This window comes from Crinia signifera, chromosome 12, assembly GCF_055691185.1.
Source record: "Crinia signifera chromosome 12, ASM5569118v1, whole genome shotgun sequence".
Taxonomy (NCBI): domain Eukaryota; kingdom Metazoa; phylum Chordata; class Amphibia; order Anura; family Myobatrachidae; genus Crinia; species Crinia signifera.
The window spans coordinates 51,339,414-51,358,286 of NC_139228.1; the positions used below are offsets into that span (position 1 = coordinate 51,339,414).

Here is an 18,873-nt window from a genome sequence, read left to right on the forward strand (position 1 = left end):
TTTGACAGTTTATTTTAAACACATCAATGAATTTTTTTTTACTTAGTGTCCTACTGGGTTTTAGGGGTGGAGTTACGGTCTTAGGGGTGGGGTTGGGGTGTTAGGCGCTTAGGAGTTTCCAGCTTTTATGAAGGAGGTTAGGCGTTTGTGTGTGGGGGGAGGGGGGGGTTCAGGCTAATCCTACCCCCCCCCCCCCCCTAAAAGCCTAACTCCCGACCCTGAGAGCCAAATCCCCCCACCCCCACCCCCACCCATGTTAGGGGAGGGTGGTCCTGTGCTAGAAAGAACATTTTAACCAGGGAACTCACCGTCATTCCCAGTATAGAGAACAGATCCCTATCCCCACTAAAACCCTAACCCAGCCGGAGAAATCCCCCCCCCCCCCAAACAAAAAAAAACCTATACCCTAATCTAACCCAAGGCCCAGGTATTGCCTGATGGGTTAGTATCTGCGCTCTGCACTGTGAGTGATGATGAGTATCTTCCCTCTAGCACACGACCACCCTAAAACCTTAATCCCACATTCCCTAGGACCCTAAAACATCCCCAGACCCTAACCCAATCCCAAAACCTTAACCTCATCCATAGGTGCCGATTTATGTTTTAGCTGGTGGGTGCTCAAGCCAAAAATATAGAGGAGTGGCTTCATGGGTAAGGAGCATGGCCACAAAATAATACCAATTTCTATTACGGAGCACAGTTATCTCTAATATTCAAACTACGGCAACAGAGTTCCAAATACATAAATGCCCCCACAGTGCAGGTACATAAATGCCCCCACAGTGCAGGTACATAAATGCCCCCACGGTGCAGGTACATAAATGCCCCCACGGTGCAGGTACATAAATGACCCCACAGTACCTGTGCTGGCAATGTGGGAGGGGGAGTGCAGTGGGACATGGATGGGTGGGCCGCTGCTGAGCTACTCAGTCACTGCGCACTATGTGGCATGGCATCTGATGTCAGACACCATCACAGCACGCACAGGCTGGCCCGCCCCACGTCCGCGTATTACTCCGGCCAGAATGCACTCTTCCTGCATACTGTTTCCCTGGTGTCGGGCGATGTGGGTGCTCATCAATGTGGGTGCTCATCAATGTGGGTGCTTATCAATTTCCATGGGTGCTCGGGCCCTTGAGCACCCACAGAATCGGCACCTATGACCTCATAGCTAAACCCCATAAAATCCAAACTCTTAAGAACCTAACTCCATCCTAAACCCATAACTGCTCCCTAAACACAGCTCTAAAACACTTTAACCCCAACTAACAAAACCCTGACCCTAAACACCCCCTTAAGGCACTAAACCCAACCATAAAAGACTAACCCCACCCTAAACAGCCCCCAAAAACCTGACTCCACCCCTAAATACCACCAAAACCTTAACCTCATCCCTAAACAACCCCGCATACTCCCCCGCCCCTCCTTAAATCCATAATACCACCCTTAAAGCCCTAACCCCACCCCTAAACACCCCCAAATCCCTAATGTTGGGGAGAGGGGAGTGGAGTTAGGCTCTTAGGGATTTAGGGGGGTGTTAGAGGCGAGTTTAGGGTTTATAAGGGGTAGGGATTTAGGCTGGGTTTAGGGTTTTAGGAGTGAAGTTAGGCTCTTAAAGGGGTGAGGGATTTAAAGGGTGGCGCTAGGGTTATGTCATAGTTTTTATTTACCCATGTACTAATATCTTAAGGTTTACTTGCAAAAAAAAAAAAAAAGATGAAACCTGTTAGTATCTTTATATCAAGACAACATAATTGTGATTTCCTTTATATAAAGTTCCACTTTCCTGACCACTATAAACACCAAACCTTTATCTCACTAGAGAACTGTGACAGAGACACAGCCGGTTCTGGCTGAGCCGAGGATAGAAAGAAGTCCTGGAGAAGCCTTTATAGACACACAATCATTCCTTTTATTCAGGCTTTTCCTTAAAAAATTATTAATCTTTTACAAAAATACTGTACAGCGATTTCTGTGGATGTTGCACATTGGACAGAAATGAAGAATTAATCCTCCAGCAACAGCTCCAGCTCCTCCAGAGGTACTCGGACCCTCAGTTCCTTCTCAGTCATCAGATCCACAATCTCCTGCAGCTGGTCGGGGAAATATTCTGCAGCGTCCATATACAGCACCTGCCGGGGTAAAGAGGGTGAGAGTATAACCGGGGATGTCTGCCCAGAACTACATACGCTGCATCCTTTGGTCTCATGCAGAGCTGCATGTACAGTACACGTGTCCTGTGCAGACATTGGGGGAGCAACACGCTGCAGAATTCCCATCTGGCCCCCTCCGTATCTCCATGAGCTCTGCAGTCTGTAATATACAAGTCTCGTATAGAGTAGCAGTAACACTGGGGACGTCTGTAAGAAACCGGCTCTGCTTTGGAAACTTCTTGTCATAATTGGAAGACAAACCAGATTTCTTAGAGAAGCAAGAAAAGTCTTATGGCCCGAAGTAAATCCAGTAATAACGCTAATAGCACTGTGTCAATCCAACGCCTCTCACTGACTGGAAATACAGACGCTGGCCCAGTACATTATTCCTACTGAGATTGGCCTCCAGTGCCCATTACTGAGGATAGAACTATTGTCGGCTATGAGGGGTAATAGACTAGATCACAGACTGATCCCCAGCTCCCCTGCAGCGATCCCACCACCGCACCCCAGGCCGCTGCTGATATTACTGGTCCGGGCCTAGCACAGAACCTCTGACACTGGTACCTGCGAGCTCAGGATTTGCAGGACAATTTCTCACCTTGGCCCATGGACAGTTCTGAATGGCTTTATAGAAGAGTCCCCGGCTTCTGTCCCGATGTCCCAGAGTTACCTGGAATATATGAAATGTAAGTATTCCCCTTCCGGGCCCCTGTATCACCACTCTCATAATACACTGGAGAGCGCGCCTGCTTTCCCTTCACCTGGTACTGATCCAGGCACAGCCATTTATCTCATCCTCTGCGCTTACACACAAATAACAGCAGATGTTACTCTGTCATTATGTATTCACAACAAAACACTGTGACATGACGGGGGCATTGCGTGACTCATCTGATCCGGTCATTCTTTGGCAGTGTGATGTCACTCATTACATTATATCACATCACAGATGTCATCGCTGTAACTGACCAGTCACACAGCTGCCTGCATGCTCGTTAAGGTGCGTGGAGGAAGGGATGACCCGGTGCCAGCTGGGCGCATTACACAAACACTGCGCCACAGGTGCCAGATTCATGTAACTCCTTCCAAATGTGTGATATCACCAGTCACTTCAAATGGGATTCCGTGCTGGGAAGGTAAGTAACCATTGCAGAACCCGGGGATGGACGGGTGTGGCCACAACATGAGCAGATGAGATGAAGTCACCTGTCTATATGGTAAGATACTGACGTTACTAGAAGGAAACAAAGTCACCTGGATGGACAAGGACTCATTGCTGGTCACCCACCCCAGCAATATCAGGTCACGTACACACCCAATGCCCCACCACAGGTCTCCCTCACCGTGAAGTGCAGGTACATCCTCCAGAGGAGCGGACACCGGGAACCCTGCTCTGTGCCCAGACCGTGCTCGTACAGAGCCTTGATGCGATTGGACAGGCCCGTTTCTGGCATCACTGTGTGTATCTCACCCATAGCCGCCCTGTAAGAAAGGAACAGGAGTCCATGAATCCCCAGAATGCATGATTATGTTACACTGAAACCAATGGTGGTTATTACTTTTAATTACTCATTTACATGGAAACAAAACATCTACCTTAAAAACATAGGCACATGGTTCATTTCACAGCAAAATGTTCCGTACACACCCCAGTGTCACAGAGTATTCCATTGCTGAGAGATGCTTTTATCATGAGCTGATCAACAATTCTGTTTTTTTTTTTGTGATAATGCAGTATATCCAGTCACTAAATGCCAGTGACATCACAGAGTGTGGCCTATCCAGTCACTAGGAGCCAGTGACATCACTGAGAGCACGGCCTATCCAGTTACTAGGAGCCAGTGACATCACTGAGAGTGTAGCCTATCCAGTCACTAGGAACTAGTGTCACCACTAAGAGTGCGGCCTATCCAGTCTCTAGAAGCCAGTGACAACACAGAGAGTGAAGCATATCTAGTCTCTAGGAGACAGAGTGCAGGCTATCTAGCCACTGCCATGGAACAGAATCCTCCCATGCAGCCTTCTACAGCAGCGGCTGAGGAAGGGAGAGCTGGACAATACCAGCAGCTATTTGTTTCCAGGGGACCTCCACAGAACTCTGTGTGTTGCCAAGGGATACGGTCATTGGGTCACCAGCAAGTTGTTACACAGTCATTAGGTCAACACCATTAGGTTGACATGTGTCTAGGTCGACATGCAGGAAGGTCGACAGCGTCATTAGATCGACATGGGGTTTTAACTTTTTTGAGCCGACAGGCAGTATTTCATACCCTACCATACACTAGGGCGTGGTGGGAGAATAAAATAGTGTGGCGAGCGTAGCAAGGCACTTTAACCTGTTTCCATGTTGACTGTGTCGACTTTCAGGTAAAAAAAAAAAAACAGTGAAAAACCCCATGCCAACCTTCTTACTGTCGACCTAACCCATGTCAACCTAATGACCCTGTCGTCCTAGACTCATGTTGACATTTCTGCATGTCGACCTAATGACTGTCTAACAACATTATGGTGACCAACTGATCCACACCCGTTGCCAAGAGATCTCGTCTTCCCATCTCGGGAGCTGAAGTGTGGTTAAAGAGGTTATATGCTGTGTTTTTATTAAATACACCTTTTTGTTTTTCAATGAAATGACCCTATGCATTGCATGCCCGCTTTTATGTTTCTGGAGTAAAATGATTTTATTATATAGGAAAAAGATACAGAAAACTGGGAAGAAGCCTCTATGGGCCAGCTAACTATAATATGAACTATACAAGTGTGTCATCACATGTGGGTGCCACAGAGTGAACGGTGGGCCTACCCCCAGCTTCTATAGTACTGTGGCACGTGTGACATCACATGTGGGTGCCACAGAGTGAACGGTGGGCCTACCCCCAGCTTCTATAGTACTGTGGCACGTGTGACATCACATTATTTGGGCTCCTGTAACGTTACGATCCTGATCTGCTGCTGTTTTAGGGTCAAATTAGTTCTCTAAACTTTATCTCTGCTCTGAAAGGGCTGCAGTATTACCTAGCTCCCTGTATCGTATGTACATGACCAGGGTCGGGCCCCCAGAACACACTGGTACCCCGGGCTTCGCTTTATGGGAAGAACTCCGTTACCTTTGCACAGACTCCAGCAGCCTTTTTCGGTCTTGTTCTGCTCGGATTGCAAACAGATAGGGTTCCAGAGCAACCGTTGTCCTCCGGACACTGTCTATGAACCGCCTGGCTTTGCTGGCATGGTGGGATAAACTCTCAAACTGGATGTAAGATTTCCAGAGGGTGACATCGGAGGGATAGGACTGCAAAGCAGCCATTAATGTGTTTCTGAGAGGGGCCCGTGGGTACACACTGGCCTTCATATGGTACCTGAGCAGGTTTGTATGCATCATGGTAATAGCCTGCAAAGGACTGCAGGAGCCTTGTGATCCTTCACATAACCCAGCATGGGGTGGCTGTGAGCCAACAACTTGTTGGAACACAGTAATAGCAGCGTCTACCCCTACAGTCAGATACTGAAAAAGTGCAAAGCAGCCGGTTATGCCAACCAGCACTTGAGATGGTGGGAGAGCCATACAATCCTCCAGTGCCCGCTGGTAAGCTTTCCGTGCTTTCAGAACACTGATACCCTGGACTGGTCCATTATGTGGAGTATATGGAGAATTCTCCGCAAGGCTGGCGAGTACGTGGACGGACCGTGGCCCGGATCCTCCCTCTGGTTGACCAAGCATCTCTGCCTCCAGTTCTGCATACAGTAAGCAGAGGCCGCAAAATTCCTGGTCCTTTAATCCTCGGCTTCCCGCAAGGCCAATAGCTGCATCAAATACTTTCCTGGACTCATCAGTGTTTCCCAGGAGCCACTCCAGGAGCGCGTACTGCTTCCAGACCGCCAAGCTGCTCCGGTTACACGCCTCTTTCAGGAGACCTTTCGCCAGACGCTTGCTCCGCTTTCCCTGGGATTTCAGTCTCTTTCTGTTGGTTTGAAGGCAGAAAACCACCTGGGGCATAAAACAGAAATAGATCACAGTTACCATCCAGCAATTACTCACTTGTGATAAAGGCAGCACTAAGAGAGCGCCACTAGCCATCTAAGCACCTGTCTATGTACAGGGAGTTCAGAGAGTCCCTCTGCAGTCAGTGCCGTCTTTGGCTGCAGATGTCCATCTGTGTTGGAAGGGACAACACTTAGGGCCAGGTTCAGGCCTATTAGAAGGCTGCAATTTTTGCAGATGGACAAAACCATGCTGCACTGCAGGGGGCAGATGTAAAACATGCACAGAGAGCATCCCCTAGTGTGCCCTAACAGCAAAACTATGGCAGGGCACACTGGGAGTTGTGGTTCCACAGCATCTGGAGTGCTGCAAGTTGCTAACCTCTTGCTTTAAACATTAACCCTGAGCAATTTTGCACACGTGACACGAAGGAGCAGCGGGGCACGCAAAGGAGCAGAGGGGGACGCAGGAGCGGATACCTTGGATATTCATACTGAATCCAGCAGATGGAGAGTTTGGTTTTCTCATCTCCCCGGGAGCAGGACATGGCAGCCTGGAAGACGTCCTGGATGAAGGTCTCGCCTTCCTTGCACTGACCTATCCGCTGTCTGCCTCTACTGCAGGGGAGCATATGTAAAATGGGCACAGAGAGCATCCCCTAGTGTGCCCTAACAGCAAACCTCTGGCAGGGCACGCTGGGAGTTGTGGTTCCACAGCATCTGGAGTGCTGCATGCGGCTAACCTATTGCTTTAAACATTAACCCTGAGCAATTCTGCACACGTGATATGATGGAGCAGCGGGGCTTGTGGGATGCGATGGATGAAGGAGCAGCGGGGCAGGCAAAGGAGCAGCGGGGCACGCAGGGCGCAAAAGAGTGGATACCTTGGATATTTCATACTGAAGCCAGCAGACGGAGAGTTTGGTTTTCTCGTCTCCCCGGGAGCAGGACATGGCAGCCTGGAAGACGTTCTGGATGAAGCTCTCGCCTTCCTTGCACTGACCTATCCGCTGTCTGCCTCTGCTCATGGTATCCAGGTGCCCAACCGCGCTGATGCCAGACAGTGGAAGCTCGTACGACATCATCATCTTCTCACAGGGCAGGAAGCGCTCAAAGATGGAGGCATCGTCCAAGGAGGAGTACGTGGTGGCGGGGAACAGCCAAGAGCCACAGGGAACCCCCAGAAACCGCAGGAAGGACAGGATGAGCTGGAACTGTAAATCGGGGCTGGAGATCTTGAACATCGACTGGCCAAGATCATCAAACAGAACCTGTAGGAGAAGTGGCGGTCAGAGAGAACCTTATAGTCTACAGTTCCAGCGATGCCCCAGAGGGGATGCACCAAGCACAAGAATGCTGACATTTCCCATAGACGCACTAGATTACCCCAGCGGTTGTGAACAGAGAATTCCCCGGGCACACACCTGTCTCTCAGGATCCTCACAGTCTTCTTCTGTCTGTTTCTTTGCAGGATCTGGCCTCCAGGGTAACCACTGTCTGCCCTCTCGGAAGCATTCCATGTCCAGCCATATCAGATGCCTGGGGCAGCTTCTGTCTTTTATATCAAACTCCTCTTCTGCATCATCCTCTTCTTCCACCCCTGTAATCACAGTCAGCGGTCACTAGTGGCACAAAGTGGCAGAAGCAGTTCTCCACCATGTCCAACGTTTGCTGGGCCGAAACCCTGTCGCTCCCATCTCAGTGTATAACTTATAACAAACACACAGGACAGCAATGCCTGCACGCGCATTAATCTGCTGCCGGAGACCGTATGTGTGCAGGCACAAAGTAGGAGCAGCCAATGGAGCTGCACTAACGCATACGACCAATATTCAGGGGAGCGAATGGGAAAGCAGCAGCCGTCTGATCCTGCGCTAGTGGTCCTACAGATTATTATAATGGTGTAGTATCTTTAATAGGAAATGGCTAAGACAGACACTTAATTTGGATGTGGCCTATGCGCCGTTCACATGTCCTTGCTGCACCATGCAAGAGTCAATGCAGAGGAACTATTAAGGCAAAGGCCAGAGTGATCATATATAACGGGCTCTAGTGGGACCCAGAGTAGCAGTTTAATATAAACAAGGACCGGCGTTCACACTAGGCCCCCCTATAGTAAGGTTACCCAGGTTATCGATGACGATCCAGCCTCCCCTCTCCTGCTGCAGCATCCACGCCCTCCAGCCCTTCGCCCCTTTCTCACCGAATCGGGGTTCCCCACTGTCCCAGAAAGGCTCAAAGAATTCCACCTACATAAAATGAAACACCGAACAGTTACCCCTACGGCGTATAAAAGTTTGGTTTAATATGGACTGGCACACGAGCTCCAGTTTGGAGAAATTAAAATGCAATATAATGAAATATTTCGGGTCGTGCGCAGCGGGAAATAACTGGCAGACAAATGGCGTCATTCCTCAGAGGTGGCTAGCGTAGGACTGTACCTGCTCTCTGGTGGTCATCTCCTTCACGCTGTCTGGCTTATAGAAAGTGAAATCGATAAGCGCCTGGAACAGGGACACAGATTTCTCGCAGTGCCCGGCCTGGCGCAGGAAGTGGCACTGCTGGAGGAAGATGTCTGTCAGGAGAGAAGCAGATGGGCAGTCATTAATGGAAGGGTTACATGTGACTACATCAGGAGCTGCCCTGGCTAGTTAGTGATGTTATGTATGTAACCCCATGCTGCGCTGCAGGGGGGTAGATGTAACACGTGCAGAGAGTTAGATGTGGGAGTGCTACATTGCAGCTTGAGAATAAAGCTCCTCACCATGGCCCTTATTCTGATTGAGTCGGACGGCTGCGTGTTTGGTCGGACGGCCGATGTATTGTGTTTGCGCATGTGCAGAGGTGTTTCTGCGCATGGGCGTACAACGCTCGGTCGGAAAAATCCGAGCAGGGGGTGTAGAGGGGCGTGAAGGGCTGTTTGGGCCCATTACCATATGCGTATGCCCCACATTTCATGGGCGACATAGTCAAAGTGATAAAATGGTACTTGTGAGTTATCTGGGCGTCCGATTTTTTGATTGTATGCCTTAAGTTAAGGCATACAATCAGATGCGATGCGATGCGATATCGCATCGCATCGCATCGCATGCGACCATCGGATGCGATGACCCGATTTTTCCATAGGAATCAATGTTAAAATGGACTGAGTCCATTTTAACATGGAATTCAATGGGAAAAAGGGTCCTTTTCATACCCCTACTATCCAAGTGGGCATGGAGTTGGATATAAACCTGTGGCGAGCGTAGCGAGCCACCGAGCCCGAAGCGTGGCGAGCGAAGCGAGCCCCGCGAGGGGACGGTATTCCGTGTCCCCTCGCGGGGCTCGCTACGCTCGCCACGCTTCGGGCTCGGTGGCTCGCTACGCTCGCCACAGGTTTATATCCAACTCCATGCCCACTTGGATAGTAGGGGTATGAAAAGGACCCTTTTTCCCATTGAATTCCATGTTAAAATGGACTCAGTCCATTTTAACATTGATTCCTATGGAAAAATCGGGTCATCGCATCGCATCGCATCCGATGGTCGCATGCGATGCGATGCGATGTCCCGATCCGACCCGATTTAAAAATCGGACGCCCGGATAACTCACAAGTACCGATAAAATAAATGATACCCCTCTTTTTTGCCCTTCTGAACGACATTGTTATAATATTGTTGTGTTTATGCTTAATATTGTTAACAATTGATTACTGCAAAGTATAAACATCAATAAAATCTCACTGGTCTATTTGCTGGCAATATACAAACATGTGTTTACATAGTGTATTAATGGTTACTGATACGGAGCAGGGATCATAGGAATGTTTCTAAGGGCCACAACACATCTATACACAACTTGTTGGAATGTCTGCTATAGGCGAGCCGCAACCGCCCGGAACGTTATAAAGTATAAATACCATGGTTGCATTACCTGGTGGCTGCTCCGTGCGGTGAGCATGTTATTCCGACGAGTGTACTCTAGATGCTGGGACATTATGTGCATGTGTTACATAGGGGACACAAAGGGGTCTGATGGATACAGATGCCACACTCACCGTACATGCAGCGTTCTGTGCCCGGTACAGCCGGGTGTGATAGCATGCTGCCATCCTGTACCGCTGCCAGTGTGCTCAGGCACTTGCCGTAGATGCCGTTCACTTTGGACACGGAGAAGGTGCTGAACTGGCCCTGTGAGAACAGCAGGTATTTCTGCCAGAGCCGCGGGTCATTGGGGTGCAAGAAGATCAGCTTCTGCCACTCCTTCAGCAGGGCGGGGCTTTCCCAGAACTCGGCGCACAGCTGCAGCCGGGCCAGCTTCAGCTCAGTGCTGCTCGGGTTATTCTCAATGGCTCTTTCCAGAATAGACAACTTCTTCTCCAGAACCAACTTGGGCGCTATACGGTGGCTGTCCGTCTCACCCGCACTGGCGGAGTACATGCTGGGCTGATTGCTCAGCTCATCCTACAGAGATAAAAGAAATGCGACTTATCAGCACAATCTATGAGGCACTTTCACAGTGTGGTTACCCATTATTTACTATCTTCCTCTCTACGTTCCCTATTCTGCATAGCGTCCCACCATTCTTACGACGATGTACTAGATCACTGTAACAAACCACAGCTCTTCCTTGTGACCAGGGAGGCCGAGCACACTGCACATCAAACAACACATAAATATTAAAGGACGAGTTACTACGGCACCTGAAACGTGACAAACTCCATCCATGTTGCGATGTCCGTGGGATTCTCTCGTATCCTCCGGTTATAATCCTCCACCTTTCCCAGCGTGTCAGTATCTCTGGGCGTGATCACCGAGGGCTCGATCTCCGGGCCGCCTTTCCCCTGTAACCACATGGAGGTAGCGGCATCATAGACGCCAAGAGGATTTACCCAACTGGTGGGAACAGCAATGGAGGCATCCGCATCCTTCACTGAAATAAAGCTTGCAGAGCCAGGCTCTGCATTGTCTGTGGTGCCGGACACTGGGTCCGCTTTGCTCCTCAACCCCCGCAGAGCATTCTTGCTGTAATAACGCTCTGTTTTCTTTTGTGGTGGCTTCTTGTCATGTGTGTCCGCCCAGATGATGTGCTGCTTCTTAGGGTCTATACCCAGGCAGGAACGCCCCCTCCGCTTATACCTGAGTATACAGGGCATAAGGAGAGGATTAATGAGCCGGACCTGGCACCCAAAGCTTTAGTACATTATGTACATAGCCAATCACACAAGGGCTTCATCTCTGACAGGCACTAGATCTGCACCATAATATCCTTGCTTGTTCTTTAATAATGCTAGCATGACCTAAGCTGCATTTCTACTTAGTAAAGCACCTCTCACCCGCACTCAGCCATTTACCCACCTTATCCACAACTAAGGCTGCAGCTGCATACACACACACACATTCACCTGTACACACACTCATCAATACAAAGAGACCTTCAGTAGCAGTGCAGGACCTCTCACCTAGCAATGTCTCCCCGGTACAATGACTTGTACTCCCAGTTCGCAGGGTCAGCTTTCTTATCAAGTCTGAAGATCTCCTCTGCCTTCCCCTGGGCATCATCCAGCCACAGAGATCGGCCCGCGGCCGGAGGGTCCCCGCTGCAGAAATAAGAGAATACGCCCTCTTTATAATGACCTGCTCAGTACTTCTATCAACATAAAGAGTGACAATGGCAATGGCATGTTCTGTTGTGTCACTTCATAATTAGCTTATATAAATAAAATCAATAAAGTTTCTTATAAAATCCTCATTTGGGCCCTTATTCAGATCTGATCGCAGTAAAAATGTGTTTGGAAAATGGGCAAAACCATGTGCACTGCAAGTGGGGCAGATGTAACATGTTAGAGAGAGTTAAATTTGGGTGGGGTGTGTTGAAACTGAAATCTAAATTGCAGTGTAAAAAAGTAGCCAGTATTTACCCTGCACAGAAACAAAATAACTCACACAAATCTAACTCTCTCTGCACGTTACATCTGCTCCTCCTGCAGATGGTTTTGCCCATTTTACAAACAAATTTGTACTGCGATCAGATCTGAATAAAGGCCTTAGAGAGGTTTCAGGCAACCTGCAACCCTCCCTCCAGCTGTTTCGGAAGAGGCTGGTAATGATGGGACTTGTGGGTCTACAGCAGGAGTCCATATTACTGGAGTTCTCTGCTCCATGAAACCCTCACTTACGCTGGGTACACACTAAAGGTCATTCAGTTGTGGACAGAGTGATAGCGGTTTATGGTGATACAGCAGGAGGCGTGTATTACACACAGCCCCCTATACCTGTACCCTACTATACCATAGAAGTTACTGACTGTGGATGCTTGACCAATAGAGTTTATGCTAATTACTGCGGGCTTCCAGCAGTTGAGTTGAGTTGCGGTAATTAGTGCAGCTAATTTAATCTCGCTCTAATGTGGGGAATGCGCGGTTCAATTTGGTCTATTTTTCTATTAGATTCATATTAAATAAGCAAAATCGAATGGAAATCGATCAAAATAGAATAAAAATCGAAAACCCCGTGGCATCGAATTCGAATAGAAATATAGACTGCAGGCAAGGCTATAGAGTATAGATCGAATGCATTTGCCTTGCCATTTCATCCCAATTGAATCAGGATCAAATGGCAAGGAAATTGCACCGTGTGTACACCCCTTAATAAGGCAGCGCCTGATGCACCTTGCAGTACTCTGCGGCGGATATTTCTGTAATTCTGTGATGTCAGAGTTGGTGTCTCTGTATTTATGGTCATCGTCCCACTTGCTCTTCTTCTTCTTCTTTTCCTTCTTTCTCTTTTTTTCTTTCTTCTTTTTCTTTATGGCCCCTGGATCTGGGTCGATAGCAGTGGTCTGATGTCCCGGAGAGGTATCACTGCTTTAGAAGGAGAGGTAGAGTATTAGAGGACTACCACAAATAGCCCTTAACCCTCTGGCACAGACATACAGCTGCTCTCTGCATTGGGCATCAGAGGTAATAAGGGTCATCACCCACTTGGGGGACAGAGGCTCACGTCTAGACAACCATTAGACATGTGTCAGGGTGTCCAATACCCTCTAGATTCACAGATGTGTCCTAGGACTACAGAAGTGCCATCTGCAACTCTTTGCCAGTTATGTAAGGTGGTGACTGCCATCTTCTGAATCTGAAGGCAGGTCATTTACCAGTTCAACCACAGCTTGGTGGTGGAGCTCAATGGAAGAGCCCCCACCTCCTTCACCCAATACCCATGTGTTGCACAAAACTTATACTGTATATGCTTTTTTGTAGAGGCGGGTACCTGGTGAGAGGAGAGGACGCAGCACCCTGCTGTGAGATGTGATGCAGGGAGATGGCATCTTTCGTGCTGAAACTCTTATTACTCAGCCAGTCCAACTCTGCAGATGGGAGACACAGTCAGTGACACAGGAGCACATCCAGGACCCTAACCTCCCACTCACACAGTATTACCACACCTGCACTAACACACCACTAACACACCACTAACACCGGTTGAGGCAGGCAGGGGGGTCGCTACCACTGGCGGAGGCATGCAGGGGGGTCGCTACCACTGGCGGAGGTATACAGGGGGGTCGCTACCACTGGCGGAGGTATACAGGGGGGTCGCTACCACTGGCGGAGGCATGCAGGGGGTTCACTACCTAGCAGGGATGGAGAGGTGTGAGGCACGTCTGGCAGGGATGGAGAGGTGTGAGGCACATATGGCAGGGGTCAGGAGGCACGTCTGGCAGGGGTGTGTGTGGGGGTGAGGCATGTCTGGCAGGGGTGTGTGGGGGGGGGGGGTGAGGCAAGTCTGGCAGGGGTGTGTGGGGGGGGTGAGGAATGTCTGGCAGGGGGTAAAGCACGTCTGGCAGGGGTGTGGGGGGGGGGGTGAGGAATGTCTGGCAGGGGGTAAAGCACGTCTGGCAGGGGTGTGGGGGCTGAGGCATGTCTGGCAGGGGTGTGTGGAGGGATGAGTCACGCCTGGCAGGGGTGAGAGGCACGCCTGGCAGGGGTGAGAGGCACGCCTGGCAGGGGTGAGAGGCACGCCTGGCAGGGGTGAGAGGCACGCCTGGCAGGGGTGAGAGGCACGAATGGCAGGGGTGAGAGGCACGAATGGCAGGGGTGAGAGGCACGAATGGCAGGGGTGAGAGGCACGAATGGCAGGGGTGAGAGGCACGCCTGGCAGGGGTGAGAGGCACGCCTGGCAGGGGTGAGAGGCACGCCTGGCAGGGGTGAGAGGCACGCCTGGCAGGGGTGAGAGGCACGCCTGGCAGGGGTGAGGGGCACGCCTGGCAGGGGTGAGGGGCACGCCTGGCAGGGGTGAGGGGTGAGAGGCACGCCTGGCAGGGGTGAGGGGTGAGAGGCACGCCTGGCAGGGGTGAGGGGTGAGAGGCACGCCTGGCAGGGGTGAGGGGTGAGAGGCACGCCTGGCAGGGGTGAGAGGCACGCCTGGCAGGGGTGAGAGGCACGCCTGGCAGGGGTGAGAGGCACGCCTGGCAGGGGTGAGAGGCACGCCTGGCAGGGGTGAGAGGCACGCCTGGCAGGGGTGAGAGGCACGCCTGGCAGGGGTGAGAGGCACGCCTGGCAGGGGTGAGAGGCACGCCTGGCAGGGGTGAGAGGCACGCCTGGCAGGGGTGAGGGGTGAGAGGCACGCCTGGCAGGGGCGAGGGGCACGCCTGGCAGGGGCGAGGGGCACGCCTGGCAGGGGCGAGGGGCACCCCTGGCAGGGGCGAGGGGCACCCCTGGCAGGGGCGAGAGGCACCCCTGGCAGGGGTGAGGGGGGGGAGGCACGCCTGGCAGGGGTGAGGGGTGTGAGGCACGCCTGGCAGGGGTGAGGGGTGTGAGGCACGCCTGGCAGGGGTGAGGGGTGTGAGGCACGCCTGGCAGGGGTGAGGGGTGTGAGGCACGCCTGGCAGGGGTGAGGGGTGTGAGGCACGCCTGGCAGGGGTGAGGGGTGTGAGGCAAGCCTGGTAAGGGTGTGGAGGTATGAGGCACATGTGGCAGGGGTGTGGAGGCATGAGGCACATCTGGTGAGTGTGTGAGGCACATCTGTCAGGGATGGAGAGGTGCGAGGTACGTCTGTCATGGATGGAGAGGTGCGAGGTACGTCTGTCAGGGATGGAGAGGTGCGAGGTACGTCTGTCAGGGATGGAGAGGTGCGAGGTACGTCTGTCAGGGATGGAGAGGTGTGAGGCACATCTGGCAGGGATGGGGAGGTATGAGGTACGTCTGGCACTGGTGAGGGGCTCGGAGGTCCCGGGCAGATACCTGTGTGAGCAGCGGCCGGGCCAGCACTAGAGGAACCTGCAAACGCTGGAAACAGAGACATGTTTGTACAACACGCGTCGCCCACAACTGACGTCACACCTGTCTTCTGCGAGACTACATGTCCCAGCGAGCATTGCGGCGGCAAAAGTGAACGTCACACTTCAGATATTGTGCCGCAGAGCATTACTGGGAAATGTAGTCTGTACACAGCAAGATGTAATATGCCAGCACTAATGTCCAGAAAGATGTAATATGCCAGCACTAATGCCCAGCAAGATGTAATATGCCAGCACTAATACCCAAAAAGATGTAATATGCCAGTGTCCAGCAAGATGTAATACATACTTGCCTACCTGACCCTCTCCAGGAGAGAGAAAATGCTCTGTTCCTGGACTTCCCTGGTAATGTATGATTGCCATCACCTGTGGTGAAACACCTTCCTTATCAATTACCTAGCTCCTCACAGGTGATGGTAATCATACATTACCAGGTAAGTCCAGGAACAGAGCATTTTCTCGCTCAAGGAGAGGGTAAGGTAGCCAACGCTAACACCAGACAGATGTAATACACAAGCGCTAACACCAGACAGATGTAATACGCCAGCGCTGATGCCACCAAGATGTAATACACCAGCGATAACACCAGACAGATGTAATACGCCAGCACTAATGCCCAGCAAGACGTAATACGCCAGCACTAATGCCCAGCAAGACAATATGCCAGTGCTAACTCCAGCAACATGTAATACACCAGCGCTAACACCAGACAGATGTAATACGCCAGCACTAATGCCAGCAAGATGTAATATGCTAACACTGACAGGAAGCTAACGGATGGGGGTGGTACCCGGACATTTTCTGGGTTTGTCTAAAAAATACTCAGACATGCCCAGTTGTTTATGAGAAGGTTCTGTGACGCAGTGATGACCACTTCTAGCCTGTCTCTGTGGCAGTTTAGTGGAAGCCTCAGTCCTACTCAAATTTGCACAGACGGCAAAGTCTCTTTAAGGGATCAGTTGCCAGGGGTTACATACTTATTGGACATGTGTAGAGGGTTATTTTCAGCAGATTCCATGTGGATGATCAGATGACATGTGCCCCCGCGGTACTGGGTCCCCGTTACTGCTCTATCTATCTATCACCAGAATGCGGCTACATAAATAATTAACCATGCTGCAGTGTAAAGCTCCTTGTTAATTATTAACACTGAAGCACTTACGTTTCTGGCAGTCAGTGTCAATGTGGTCAGCTGTGCATCTGTAGGAGAATGGAATTGCTCTCACTAAAACCTAGATTTATATCCAGTAATTAGTTTTAAACCAATCCCGACATATGTATGTTATATAAGGAATGTATTTGGGAGATGCACTATTAGTTGACTTATTGAAATGTGCGCGGGCATCAGATATTGGCATTGCCAGTAGTCACAGCCTCTCCTGTTATACATCTATCACTGCGGGTAGTTGTTTGTTAATAAAGCCCTGACTGGCCCCAGGTTATAACAGCAGTCAGCTGTACCCGAGCACAAAGCTCCAGCTGTCTGCCACCCTTACCAGCCACATGGAGAATGATCCTAGAGTTGAGTCTGGTGGCAGGATTGTGCCATGCCAGGACAGCTCCAGACAATGTTAGGAAATTTGCCATGTGCCAAGTGCTGCACAGAAGCTACAAGTCAGCTCTGGGTGTGGTACAGGGGTCCGACAGTCGGGATCCCGACAGTCAAAGCCCCTTGCGGGCTCGCTGCAGGCACGGCGGCTGCGAGCCACCTATTCAATTCTCCCTCTATGAGGGTCGTGGACCCCCACGAGGGAAAATAGCCGACGGCCGTCGGGAACCGGCTGTCAGTGTTTTGACAGTCGGGATCCCGACGTCGGGTAAATGCCTGTCAGGATCCTGACTGTCGGGGCCCCGTCCGGCACCCGCTGCTCTGGCATGAACAGCACCAGAGCTAGTAACCAGAGCCTCATATAATGATGTAATGCCACTTGTCTCGGGATGTCCAGCAATGGGACATATGGTGCTGCAGCTGCTGAGTGATGGCCAATAAGCAGAGCCGTAACAGATGTGTTCTGTGCTGGCTCTGCCCTCTGAGTGCATGATGTCATATGCATGGTCGTGCTTAGGGGCAGGACTGGCATTACCTGTAAGTGTATCCTGAGCATATCCTGACTGACTGCACAGACTGCAGCTGTGATGGCTCTGCAGCGGTGACATTGGCTGCACTGTGCTGTTCCAGGCATCCTACTCCAGAGCAAGGGCCGTGGGGCAGCAATGGTGCCAACTGCAGAACAAAGCCGCACACGTCGCACACCCCTAGATACGGCCCTGCCAATAAGAGATCCTTTAGGCTGTATGCAGGTCAACTTTGTCAGCTGAGAGCCTGATTCAGACTTGATCGCACAGCTGCTAATTTTTGGGGCCCAGGGTATACACCGCCATGCCAGAGTGAAATCCCTCCTCGTGCAAGCCTGTGAATTGCTTAGCGTGGCCTGAGAATAGCTGCAAATCCATTCACAATCCGCTAACCAATTAATGATTTTCCCAGTGTGCGCAATCTGTGCGTAACCCACGACTTACTCGGGGGCTGCTATATGACTTCCCTTCAAACACACACCTGCGTTTTCCCTGACACTCCCAGAAAATGCTGGCTGCCTGTCAATCTTGTGAACTGCCAGCGATAAAAAAAAAGGAGCAGGATTTTATCGCAGGATGGTCTTGCGCATGGGTACTATGGGCGAAATCACAACGATCAGGTCCGAATCAGGTTCTGAGTCCCAACACAACTTGGACCAACTATGGCAGATATAATATTGCATGCATTCCAATCACAGATCTGCAAGCCGCTGGATGTGGGTAGCTGAGCAGTATCAGGACACTTGCACGTAATAGAATATATATATACTAGGTGATTCATCGCGCCCTACGGGCGCTCTTCACACCGGCGTAAGGGGCTACGCCCCTTAATTTGTGAACATTTGTATTGTGAGAAATATGGTTAGAATTGTATGAAAGATGCCCTGTATTGCAGCTTCTGGCAGTGGGTAAGGGTCCAGCGTGGCAGCACAGGAGTACCGGACGGTGGCCCTGAGTCAGTGTCTCCTCCTACTGGGTGGGAGTTAGGGTGCATGAGAGCAGGAGGCTGGGATATGAGGCATGATAGGGGTATGTGGGCAACACAGCGTCAGCGATTACCCAGTGGTGGAAGTTACGGTTCAGGAGAGCAGGAAGCTGGGTAGTGATAGGGGTGTGTGGGCATACGGGGGACTAAAGAGGGTGGTGGACACTGTGCAGCTTCTGCCAGTGGGTGAGGGTCCAGCGTGGCAGCACAGAAATACAGGAGTCAGTGTCTCCTCTGACTGGGTGGGAGTTAGGGTGCATGAGAGCAGGAGGCTGGGCGGTAAAGCATGATAGGGGAATGTGGGCAACACAGGGTGAGCGGGTCTCCACTGGCGGAAGTTACGGGGCAGGAGAACAGGAGGCAGGGCAGTGTCCTCCCACATTGATGGCAAAAGTATTCAACATC

General features: G+C 51.0%; 1 protein-coding gene across 2 annotated transcripts; it reads right to left on the reverse strand.

Annotated features, from left to right (window-relative positions):
* Positions 1–1,888: 1,888 nt before the first annotated feature.
* On the reverse strand, positions 1,889–15,477 carry NRDE2 (NRDE-2, necessary for RNA interference, domain containing). 2 transcript variants are annotated; one of them, XM_083167830.1, is made up of 14 exons: positions 15,352–15,477; positions 13,382–13,478; positions 12,784–12,975; positions 11,575–11,712; positions 10,816–11,251; positions 10,171–10,576; positions 8,576–8,709; positions 8,260–8,383; positions 7,559–7,734; positions 7,019–7,405; positions 5,264–6,141; positions 3,500–3,638; positions 2,755–2,826; positions 1,889–2,132 (listed from the first exon to the last, which is right to left on the reverse strand). In XM_083167830.1, the coding sequence occupies exons 1-14, from the start codon at positions 15,410–15,412 to the stop codon at positions 2,007–2,009; spliced, it is 3,366 nt and encodes a 1,121-aa protein (XP_083023956.1). In that variant the 5' UTR covers positions 15,413–15,477; the 3' UTR covers positions 1,889–2,006. The 2 variants fall into 2 exon arrangements, with proteins under 2 accessions (XP_083023956.1, XP_083023955.1); XM_083167829.1 differs by having other exon boundaries at positions 12,784–12,978.
* Positions 15,478–18,873: the final 3,396 nt, after the last annotated feature.

Coding starts and splice junctions, on each gene's coding strand:
- NRDE2 (XM_083167829.1), bottom strand. CDS start 15,412: ATGTCTCTGTTTCCAGCGTTTGCAGGTTCCTCTAGTGCTGGCCCGGCC. Junction 8,710..10,170: donor CACAGAACGCTGCATGTACG/GTGAGTGTGGCA, acceptor CTCTCCTGACAG/ACATCTTCCTCCAGCAGTGC. Junction 8,384..8,575: donor AGATGACCACCAGAGAGCAG/GTACAGTCCTAC, acceptor CATTTTATGTAG/GTGGAATTCTTTGAGCCTTT.